Source organism: Nansenia antarctica (genome assembly GCF_963989245.1).
Source record: "Nansenia antarctica genome assembly, chromosome: 8".
NCBI lineage: Eukaryota > Metazoa > Chordata > Actinopteri > Argentiniformes > Microstomatidae > Nansenia > Nansenia antarctica.
Genome location: NC_137678.1, coordinates 33,420,720 through 33,432,719, shown reverse-complemented (window position 1 = coordinate 33,432,719; position 12,000 = coordinate 33,420,720). Strand labels below are relative to the sequence as shown.

Here is a 12,000-nt window from a genome sequence, read left to right as displayed (position 1 = left end):
TTTTGGTCTTGACTTGAAAATATTTGCTGAGGTTGCATTCCTAATGTAAACTGGCAGTCAGGGTTCGAGTTATGTGGGAGCCAATGGGAGCTGAGCTCCCATAGAGATGGTCTGAGGCACTCTGAGCTCCCATGAAGGCAGTAAAATCAAAAATCTGTGGGGGTCGCTAATAATACATTACCACAACTATTATTTGATCAAAATGTCAATGTAATGAATATTATTTAATTTATATTATAAATATTGTAAAATAAACACGTTTTCCAAGAGAACTACGCGCACCATTAATCTCCTGTGAATGACAGTATGCCGTTGACTGCCTGCACTTCACCACCAAGACACCATGGGGCGCAGTAGAATATAGTGCAACAGCAAAAGGTTGATTAATCAGCTGTGCGGTAAACCGTTGGAACACACAGTGCACAGCTGATTAATCAATTAAACCAATAGAGTGAGACACCAGTTGCCTTTCAGGAAGTAGTGAGATCGTGCACCTAGCCTATTATTGAGAAGCAAACATTAATTCATTAGCTATACAGGAGTATATTATACAGTAGCTACCATGCCGCCCAAAAAAAGGCCACTGCTGCCGACCGGGTCATCAAGCCTAGAACATTTCGGGTTTTTATCAAAGAAACCTGCTATGACACCTAACGTTAGCCCTGCTGCTACTGTTACTGCTACTACTGCTGCTACTACTGAGGACTCTGCTACCAGGCCTGAACGCGCAACACCCACACACAGTTCAGATGAGGGGCAGAATGAAGAGGTAGGGGAGGCAACGCCACAGAACTGGGGAGAAGATCAGTGGAGATCCTGGAAAAAAAGAAACCCCTGGCTATTTGCAAATGAGGATGGCCTTGGATGCCTTGCCTGTAAAGAGGCAAAGACTCTTTTACTTTCAGAGAAAAAGTGGGGAGTGCATTTGGCGGATGCCTGGATCAATGGGACAGTAAGTAGCCCCGTTCAAAAGCAGTTGCGGAAAAAGATTTATATACACCGCGACAGTCATGCTCATAAACGAGCTGTTGAAATAGCAGAGCTTAAACAAAAGGAAGTGCTTCCTAAGAACGTAGCAGCACTCACTTCCATTATGTACAAGGAGACAGCAAGTTCGTTCAGGGCAGCCTATACTGTGGCTAAAGAAAGGATGCCATATACAAAACTGAATCCAATCATGAAGCTTAATGAGATGAATGGCGCGATAGTCGGCCCTACTCACCGATCAGATCATTCATGTGCACAGATTGTAGAGCACATTGCACAGGAGATGAAAAATAATTTCATTTCTAATGTCAAATCACTTAATTCGAGTATTAGCATAACAATAGATGAAAGCACAATTCATGGACGAGCGTACATGATTATTTATGTCAGATGCGATGTCACTGGAAATGGAGATGTGGACAATGTGTTTTTTGACATAGTTGAACTTGACCAGGGCACAGATGCCGAGTCCCTGTGCAATGCACTGAAAAAACGCCTTCGATCAGCGGGAATGGATGACGAATTTCTTCGGAAAAACCTAATTAGCATAGCCACAGATGGGGCGGCCGTGCTAACAGGGAGAGTGAATGGACTCATAGCTAGACTGAAACGGGACTTCCCTCGGCTGCAGGCAGTTCACTGTCTCGTGCATCGGTTAGAATTAGCGGTGAATGACTCATTGAAGGAGGTGACTGGCTGTAATCATTTAGAGTTTTTCCTCTCAAAACTCTATGCTCTTTACCACCAGTCCTCGAAAAATGCAAGGGAATTACAGGAATTACATCTAACCGCTGCTCATTTTTTGAGCCTTGATTGGCTACGAGTAGTTGACAGAGTGCAGCAGCTTGCACTGGGCCTGGTCTTCAAGATACGCTACACCACAAAGACACCCAAGTACCTGTCAACTAGGGATGCTCCGATTTATCGGCCACCGATTTAAATCGGCCGATTTCACTCCAAATGACTCGACTCGACCGGTGATTTTTTTTTTTTTTCCCCCTGGGGAAGACAGATAACTGAACAGAAAACATAGGAGGGCGTAACAGTATGTAAACCATGAAGGCCACGTTTATGATGTCTTTTATACAGCCATATCGACTGACTTGGGCTTCAGGCCCTAACTGGGTGATAGGCCAGACCTTTACTATGCCATAAAAATGGGTCTGCGTTTGCTTGGTGCCTAATGGATCAAAACTTTTGTCTAAAAAGCAAAAAATATGTAGGCTATCCAGTCAGTAGGCCTACAGTTATGTATTAAAAAAAAAATCGGTATCGGTATCGGTTGATCTTGAGGAAAAAAATCGGTGATCGGTATCGGCCCCAAAAATCCAGATCGGAGCATCCCTACTGTCAACATACTTCCAAAAAGTGAACAACGTCCACACATACAACACCAGAGGAAGCTCCACGAACCACGTTCAACCGCGTTGCACCACAAACAAGGGGTTAAACTCGTTTGCAAACTATGCAGTAAAAATGTGGAACGCCCTTCCTATAATCTTAAAGGAGTGCAAAACACTGCCCACCTTCAAAACCACTCTCAAAAAACATTTACAGGAGGCTGCAATCCGTAACTGGACCCTCTCAATCAAAAATCTGATTAAAAGACCCGAACTACCCACTGTACATACTTTGTGTTTTGTCCCCCGCCCCCACCTGTGGTGTATGTCCCCACCTGTCCTACCCGCTGTACATACCTTATGTTTTGTTGTATTGTTCTTCCCATGATGGATGTATGTTTATCTTGTAGATAGTAATAGTTATTTGTCTGTATTATCTTGTAGATAGTACTAGTTTTTTTGTCTGTCTTACATGTAACGATGAATTGAGAATCAAGGAACCCAATTGAAATAAGCCAGTGGCTTTCTTGGGTTTTTTATCCTTTTAGTTGACCTTGTATGTAATATGTACTTTCATGTATCTACTTCTACAAATCTTCTAATAAAGTTTTCAATCAATCAATCAATCAAGGAAGCAGCTGCGGAACTGAACCTGCAGATACTGAAAATAGGGAAAGTGTTTACAATAAGATGGGTGTCCAGCAGTTTCAACACTGTCAAAGCTGTGCTGAAGGATTTTCCAGTGTTAGCACGTCACTTTAAATCAGCTAGTGAAGATGGCTCACGTTCCGGTATGGAGAAGGCCAAGTACACTGGTTTACGTAAGCATCTGACATCCACTGGATTTCTCTCTGATTTAGCAACAATGAAAGACGTGTTACGTGAACTACAAAGTCTCTCTCTGAAACTACAGAAACGCGACACATCCCTGATTGATGCAAGCCGCCACATTCACCAAACGATCGAGGTGCTCTCTGCCATGAAGGACCAGGGAGGGAAAACAGAAATGAAAGTCAAAATGGCCATAACCAGCGGTCAGTTCAAAGAGGTTGCTCTCACCGAAACGCAACGTAAAATAAACAAGTCCCAATTTTACCAGTCAATTATTGATAATCTCACCAAGCGTCTCCCTGACAGTGAGCTGGTAAGCATGTTGAAGCCTCTGGATCAGCACTTCTGGCCAAAAGAGAGGGCAGAACTTGTTCTATTTGGAGAGCGTGAGGTGGGGAAGTTTGCTAAACTTCTCGGAGAGCCTTCGAGTGATGCTGTCAGTGAGTTCAGAGACTGGAAATTACAAGACAAGGAACAGCAGGGTAAAACCTTGAAAAGACTTATAGTGGCGAGCAACACTTTTCTTCCGACCTCTGCAGAGTGTGAGAGGGGCTTTTCTGGATGCAATGACACTGACAGTCAGAACAGGAACCGGCTGCAAGCCAGGAGCCTTACCGCATTGTTGTTCGTGGACTTAAATGGGCCTCCGATCGACAAATTTGACCCTCTCCCGTTCATCCAATCTTGGATAAAGAAAGGACATCGGACGTCAGCATCATGGGTTCCAGGACCGCGACCGCAGCCTACTGAAAACAGACCACTTTGGTCTATCTTGTCTCCGTAAAGGTAAGGTGGCTTTTACTTTTTACTAACCTAGTGTACTAACCTAAACTGTTACTGTACCCAACCCTAACTATATGTTTACATGCCAACTAATTAGCTAATTCATTTCTGTCATTTAGAGCTGAGGGGAGCAACAGAGAGACGGACAACAGGACAGCAACTGAGAGACAGACAACAGGACAGTAACAGAGAGACAACGGGAGAGGAGAGCAATAGAGACAGAACTGAATGCACTGAACTTTTTTTTATTCTTTGCATTATTAACACTGTTGTGTTATTGTGTTATTAAAGTGTTTAAGTGTTTTATGGTAAAGCATTATGAGTGGTGTGTGTGTGCAGGGTGCTCGTGAGTTGTATATTTTGGGGAGGGGGGAGGCTTGTGTATGGGGGCGGGGGCGGGGGGTCCTCACACAAAGGACTGACCACCTTAATCCGCTACTGCCTATAGCTAATTAAAACTTGTAAGTCCCATCGCTGTGTGGGCATGATTCGCGCGTGCATGAGAACATTTCGCACTGTTATTTTGGAGACCCCCACAGAGTTCATCTTATAACTTGAACCCTGCTGGCAGTGCATTCCACAATTTGGGTGCATAAAATAAGAATGCAGCCTCACCAAATCTCTTCTTTTGTACATGTGGTACACAGAGAAAACCAGCATCAGAAGACCTGAGAGCTCTATTGGGCTGATATGCTAGGAAAAGGTATTTCAGATATCCTGGTGCTGTGCCAGTGAGAGGTTTATAAACAAGCAGAAGGATCTTGAAATCTATTCTGAACTTAACAAAATGATATCAGAGTTTGTCTAGCCAACTTCATTGCCCTATTATATGTGAAGATTTGTTTTTCCACATAAGACCTTGTCATTCAAACCTGACATGACAAAGAGGAGATTGAAAGAGACTCCAGAAACGGCCGCTACTCCTTAGGGTGTGCGTTCGTAAATACGCTCGGAGAGCACCGGAGAACACTCAGGGTTCCTGCTCTCTGACCGTTCAAAATCAGAGCACTCTGAAACCAGAGCAGATTTTCAGAGCACGTATTTACGAACGCACCCTTAGACAATTGTGTAGATCTGAAAGGCTTGGATGGGTATAAATCAGATGATAATAATAATAATAATAATAATAATAATAATTTGAAATAGAAGAATCCATCCACATTAAAGAGGACGAGAAGGAGGAGACCCAGACTGACCCCTCCTCGCTGCCCGTCCACGTGCCCTCCCCGGATGTGTTCCGCCAGATCGGGGCTGTTGGTGCATAAAATAAGAATGCAGCCTCACCAAATCTCTTCTTTTGTACATGTGGTACACAGAGAAAACCAGCATCAGAAGACCTGAGAGCTCTATTGGGCTGATATGCTAGGAAAAGGTATTTCAGATATCCTGGTGCTGTGCCAGTGAGAGGTTTATAAACAAGCAGAAGGATCTTGAAATCTATTCTGAACTTAACAAAATGATATCAGAGTTTGTCTAGCCAACTTCATTGCCCTATTATATGTGAAGATTTGTTTTTCCACATAAGACCTTGTCATTCAAACCTGACATGACAAAGAGGAGATTGAAAGAGACTCCAGAAACGGCCGCTACTCCTTAGGGTGTGCGTTCGTAAATACGCTCGGAGAGCACCGGAGAACACTCAGGGTTCCTGCTCTCTGACCGTTCAAAATCAGAGCACTCTGAAACCAGAGCAGATTTTCAGAGCACGTATTTACGAACGCACCCTTAGACAATTGTGTAGATCTGAAAGGCTTGGATGGGTATAAATCAGATGATAATAATAATAATAATAATAATAATAATAATTTGAAATAGAAGAATCCATCCACATTAAAGAGGACGAGAAGGAGGAGACCCAGACTGACCCCTCCTCGCTGCCCGTCCACGTGCCCTCCCCGGATGTGTTCCGCCAGATCGGGGCTGTTGGTGAAGAGGAGCTGGCACTGGTCCCAGCAGCAGGTGTAGCCCAGGCCCTTGCCCCCGGACTGGGCCGCACTGCCGTGGCCGTTCATCATGGCAGGGGTGGAGCGCCCGCTGGACGCCGTGCTCTCCATGTCCATCAGAGTGCTGCTGATGCTGTTTGGACAGGCAGGAAGGGAGGGAGGGAGACAGAGACAGACAGAGAGAGAGAGACACAGAGAGACAGAGAGAAAGAGAGAGACAGACAGAGAGAGAGAGAGAGAGGGTATTTTAGGTAATTTGCGGTGGAATTTTGACTGACATTTTTACGGACATGACCAATTCGCAAGGGATTAAGAACACACACACACGCACGACCTCCGTAATCATTACAAATCACCAGAGGACCCACAGATAATACTAATCCCGTCCAAATAGGCCTTATGATGTAAAGGTCCAGATTATCCAATTTAGTTAACACGCCCACTCTTGCCACAAAGCGCCACGGGATCTTCCAGGGCATCCTTTGCAGGGCAGTGGCCCGTTCACCACCCTTGGGCATGGGGCGTCCCCTACTGGGCCTCCAATATGTCTTCCAGCCGCCTGTTTTGGGTCTCTTCCCCCCCCCCTCCATGCCTCAACCGAGGCCTACCCTGCTTAGCGGCTTAGCTTCCCAGACAGGGCAGCAGTGCAGGGGGGTGGAGTGGCTGTGAGGGTGGTGTGGCTGCTGGCTCACTGCCAAAAACCTGAGTGCTTGCCCCTGGAGGAAGGTATACATAAGAGCTTACAGAGCCATTGAGCTACCAACTTAGGTCTCACAGAGCTGCTTGCGGTGAGACTCGTGTGTTTGGACAACCGTATCCACAGTCATTTAGCCCTGCTTACAGTTTGACGCGCTATGATCTCACAGACAGGTCGGCCCGGACGAGGCGGCTTGTCGTCCACACACGCACGCACACACACACACAGTGGCGTTTCAGGTGTTATGATTACTGACAAAGACACAACGAGACGAATTATGTGGTCTGGCCGGTTGCACCTGCGGGTGTTAAACAAACGTCGCTAGTGTCTGCTGTCTCTCTCCAGGGTGGGACCTGCCCAGGGTGGGCAAAAAGCAGGTGGCAGGACTCTGGCTGGCACACACACACACACCACTACAAAGACTGCCAGTGGAGCTGCTGCAGCACATTCGCCAGTACTGAAGTCAACTTAACGCCCTTACACACACCAACGCCAGGCTGTGTCTGGTCTTACACACACCAACGCCAGGCTGTGTCTGGTCTTACACACACCAACGCCAGACTGTGTCTGGTCAGCCGTGTCTCTCCTGAGGTACTCCCCCCTTTCAGGGGATCCAACAGAGAGAGCTAATCGCCCCCAGGATGAAGAGTGAGGCCTCTCAACTCTTTCTCTCTCACACACACACACACACTCACACACTCACTCACACACACACTCTCACACACACACACACCTCGTAAGCCCTCCAGCTGCTCCAGTGCTCTGTGCCAGTGGGGGGAAACAAAAGTTACATTGAGGCGGTGCAGCTGCCTAAACAGCAGGACTCTCTCTCTCCTCCATTCTCTGACTAGCAGGCCCTTTCTGCCCCGGCCAGACAAAGCACCGAGAGAGGGGCAGAGGGGAGAGACAGAGGGGGGGGAGAGTGGTAACGGAGGGGGGAGAAGAGGGAGGGGGGGGGGGTCCCGAGTGCAGAGGAGTGGAGAAAGCATGGCACGTGAAAGAGGGGAGTAGGGGTTGGAGAAGAGGGGAATGAGAGAGGGGGGATAGCCAAGGAAAAAACTCTTTCCCCAGTTAGAGCACTCTCCTCTGGACACCTCTGTACCGCTTGTTGAGGCACAGGGAGCTGGTGCTCTGGCCAGTCTCTTTTCAGGACTACAAACTCTCCCATGATCCTCTGATCCTGGGGCAGGCCGGTGGGACCTCTAGCGAGCAAGGAATTTGATGGAAAATGTAGGCCAAAGGAATGATGTTATCCCAGTGGGAAAGGAAAGTGATTGTAGTGATGTGGGTATATGTTTGGGGGGGTGGTTAACTTTTCTGCCTAAAATGTCCTTCAATAATGTATCTTTGTATATCACTCTTGTGTATGTGTGTGTGTGTGTGTGTGTGTGTGTGTGTGTGTGTGTGTGTGTGTGTGTGTGTGAGAGAGAGAGACTGACTCAGATAAAGCCAGCTCTTGCAGGGGGCAGCTCAGTCAGACTATGGATGCCTTTAAACAGAAGGTATTATCTTTTGACCAAGCTGCCTTTCGTAGAGCGACATTGCATTTGCATATATTTTGTATACGGCTTATATGTCACGGTTAATGGTGTGTGTGTGTGTGTGTGTGGTGTGCTCCAACTGCTCAAGGCTCACAAAGACACATTTCCATACCACCCCCCAAAGTCAGTTTAGACTATAGAGATGCACCCCCAAGTCAATTAGAAACTCAATAGGTAGACCCCTGCAGTGTTCAGGTCCCAGTGATGTTCAAGGTTGGTTGATCTGCAGCCTCCCAGGGGGGACCCCCTCTCTTCAGCTTTTAAACTCTCCAGATCAGCCCATCATCTCTAGTGAGGATGTTGGTTGACACATGTTGTCACACAAGGCCCCAGTTTTCAGTTACTTGTCTCGCTTATGCTCGATCTGATTTCCACACTTCTGAACACACAGGTTTCAGCCACCTAGTTCAGTGGTACTGAAAACTTTTACTGTAATTCTGAGTCAAGCTAATCTTCCAATATTCCCCTCCTGAAAAAAGTTTTGGGTGAATTTCTGATGTGAATCACTATGCGTGTACTGACGATAGTGAGTGAGTGTGCAAGTGGGTGAGAGTGTGTTTAGCGAGAGTAAGTGTAAAACGTCTGTTTCTCAAGACATCCTCTAGCAGAGCCACATAGCAAAAACCCACAACAAGGGGATAGAGTGTGGTGTCCAGACCACATAGCAAGCCCTGGCCCACTTGGCATAGATCTGTGTGTGTGTGTGTTTGTGTGTGTGTGTGTGTGTGTGTGTGTGTGTGTGTGTATGTTCTGTGTTCTTCAGTTGAAAGCTGGTGGGTGACTACCGGTACTAGGTCAGCAAGGTATCATCCCTCATTGTTTCTGAGTATCAGTGTTCCACTTAGTGATAGGAACACAGGAACACAAAAATGACTCACATTTGGTATATACATAGAAAATCTGCTGTCACTCAATTTGTTCAGATGCTACGATTTTGGGGGGTTATTTATGTTCCATACGACTGACAAAACCTTTCTGGTGACGCAATTTCTCTCAAAACAAAGTTCACAATTTCATTACGCTCTCTGGGTGACAAGAATATAATTGTCCACCAACCAGCTGCACATGGCGACACATTAGTAGTGGGCCTGTTGGTGTTACAACTCGTGGTTTGTAGGCCTAAAATCCACGTCCGTGGTCAAGTGGACATCAATGTCCATAATGCCATGATGCGAGTGTAGGCGTACGTGCAACAACGATCGACCCACCGTGTCCACCACCCCTTTCAAGCAAACTGTATGAACCTCAAAAGCACCGATCGAATTCGTTCAAGGTATTCACAATTTGTATTTAAAAAAATCTGTATAAAAAAAAAAGGGATTGACTTGATTCTCCGCTGTCTCCTTCAAAACGCACCGTTGCGCACCGGGTGCGAATGCATTGTAGCGAAACAAACCGGACTGTTAAGGTAAACAATTTGGCAAAATGAGATCCATAAACCCGCGGAGATGGTAGTCTACCATCGCACTTCGATAGCTACATCATTGCAAGTGTATGGACACGAGTAACATGTTGTTACAATTTGAGTAACGGATTGTATATTCATCAATATTGGATAACTGACAACTTGCGCCGCGGGCGACTTTACGATGTTGCGAGGTTTATATATATATATATATATATATATATATATATTTATTTAAATGCTGGTTATTAGTAATCCACAGACCTGTCTTCCGAATCCATACGACTGAGGGGTTCTCCATCCGACGACGATATCTCCACGCTCGTTTTATCGGTGGAATCGACGTCCCCTTTGGGCTTCGTGCAGTCGCCGGGGGGAGAGGACATGGACACGCTCGCCTCTCTTTGTTCTTGGGTCTGCTCCCCCGTGCTCTGTGTGGGCTCGGCGCTGCTCGCTGGACTCTCCTGCTGGAGACTTGTCCCTGCTTCAGAGACTTCACAGCCCGTCTCTGCCTCCCTGTTGCCGTGTTCCAGAGGTAAAACTGATTCTTCAGCGACTTTGGGATCGAATGATGGTGTCTCCCCTCCTTCCTCTTTGCCGTGTCCGTCGGTCACGTCCATTTCTACACCGTTCTCGCTGCCACCCGGTTCCTGTGTCAGGTCTTGGAGGCCCTGTGCCATCTCACCAACTTCGCCCGTGTCAGCAGCGATACCGTTTTGGTCACTGTTCGATGGGGATTCCTGTTCGGTACCGTCGGTTGTGTCGGTAGCCATGTCTGTTCTCCTGGTAAACTGGTTTACGTTGTACCCCACGAAGTTCAGCCTGCCTGTGTGCGATCGCTTCATCTCTCTCTCTCTCTCTCTCTCTCTCTCTCTCTCACAAGCGGTTCACCGCGGGGGTTGAACAGGGACGCGGAGGGGAGGAGGAACGTGACGTGGTCCTCCGCATTGTGGACCTCCACGTGTTCCAACAAACAGAACATTGAGCAGCGGCATATAATTCATATTTTACCAGTGGTGTGCTGTCAGGGCCAGCAAGGCCTTCTCTGCTGGCCTAAACATCATCAGAATATACATTTTATTTTAATATATTTTTTCCACAAATATGTATTAATGATTCCCCATAGTCTATTCTCTTCATTTCATAGCTTTCCTCTTGGTTGCGCTGCTTCCAGTCTCCGATTGAGATTTGGAGGGCTGGCCTTTATGTTAGAGCTTTTATCCAATCAAAATGTGTTGCTAGGGGGCTCCAAAATCTGCCCAGCCTGCACGTTAAACGGTGCCGCGGATACGACCTGTAACTTAACGTTGGAACGAGAAAACCTGTGGCGTTCCTAGTAAACCTACGTAGATGCGAGCAAAAGCAACAACGGCGCCTGCTGTAAGGCTCAATGATGTCAGCACCCAGCACGTCTTTTGATTGGATCCGCACTATGGATACGCACTATTGATACGCACTATTGATATTCACTATTGAGATGTGTAACTATGCAGGTAGATGTTGAAAAAAAACGTTTTTGGGTAAACAATCACTTTCATTTAGGGGACACGATAAAAGCGCCGAGTCCACAAACAGGAAACTACGTTGAGCTTCTTTCTTTTCTGGCTGAAAACAACCCAGATTTACATTACCACCTGTCCACAAACAAAGTGTTTACTGGGACGTCAGGCAAAATACAAAACGACCTGATTTTTGCTATTGCTTAAGTGGGAGAAGAGATCAAAATGGAGATTAAAAAGGCACCCTTTGTCGCTATTATGGTGGACGAGACGACAGACGTGGGTAATGTAGCGATCTTAAAGATGTTAGTTTAACACTCTTCATTGTAAATGCGGATTTATTGATTAAAAATGCTTCGGAAATATTAATATAACTCTGTTGTACTTGTCTGACTATGTTAAGGTGATGCAACGCCCGGTTATACTGTGTTTCTGTCTAGTTTCTAGAGCCATGGCGTCATAACGATGGTATTAAGAGGTAGAATAATTCAGGTAGGAATGTGTCGGACATCACTGAAGGCCTAGGTGTGAAATGCACCGCCCGCCACTGTATTTTACCCCAGATGAAAATACTATCTCCCAATGTCGACCATAGGCTATTTATATTTGCCATACAGACAGTTGCCCATGCCTAAACATTTCTCCTCAAATGTATGCTTTTGTCCATGCCATGTCAGTGTTCAAGCACCCTACTGTCCAAACACAAGCAGGGATACAGGGATACACTAATCATGCATGTTTGTCGGGTCATCAGTCTAGTGAAAGGGAGCATGGTCAATAAAGGAGAGATCTCCTGTGTTTGTGTGTTTTATTTGAAATAATAGAAGTTCTCAATCACAAAACCCTCAGCCTCTCAGTTCCATAGGAACGGATGACCATTTAGCATTACATTACATAGGCATTTATATTTATTTATTTATGTATTATTTCATTTTACTTCTATTGTATTATTGATCTGTTTTGCTTGGGTTTTT

At 46.1% G+C, this 12,000-nt stretch overlaps 1 protein-coding gene across 1 annotated transcript in view; it reads right to left on the bottom strand.

The window, feature by feature from the left end:
* LOC308164598 (zinc finger protein AEBP2-like) overlaps positions 1 to 9,924 on the bottom strand; it is a 26,483-nt gene extending 16,559 nt beyond the window's left edge. Inside the window, exons 1-2 of the mRNA XM_080538673.1 lie at positions 9,792 to 9,924; positions 5,807 to 6,017 (exon numbers count right to left, since the gene is read on the bottom strand). Of these exons, the coding sequence (XP_080394799.1) occupies positions 5,807 to 6,017; positions 9,792 to 9,913 (333 nt within the window). The 5' untranslated portion in view covers positions 9,914 to 9,924. The remainder of the gene's footprint in view (positions 1 to 5,806; positions 6,018 to 9,791) is intronic.
* Between the last annotated feature and the right edge of the window lie 2,076 nt (positions 9,925 to 12,000).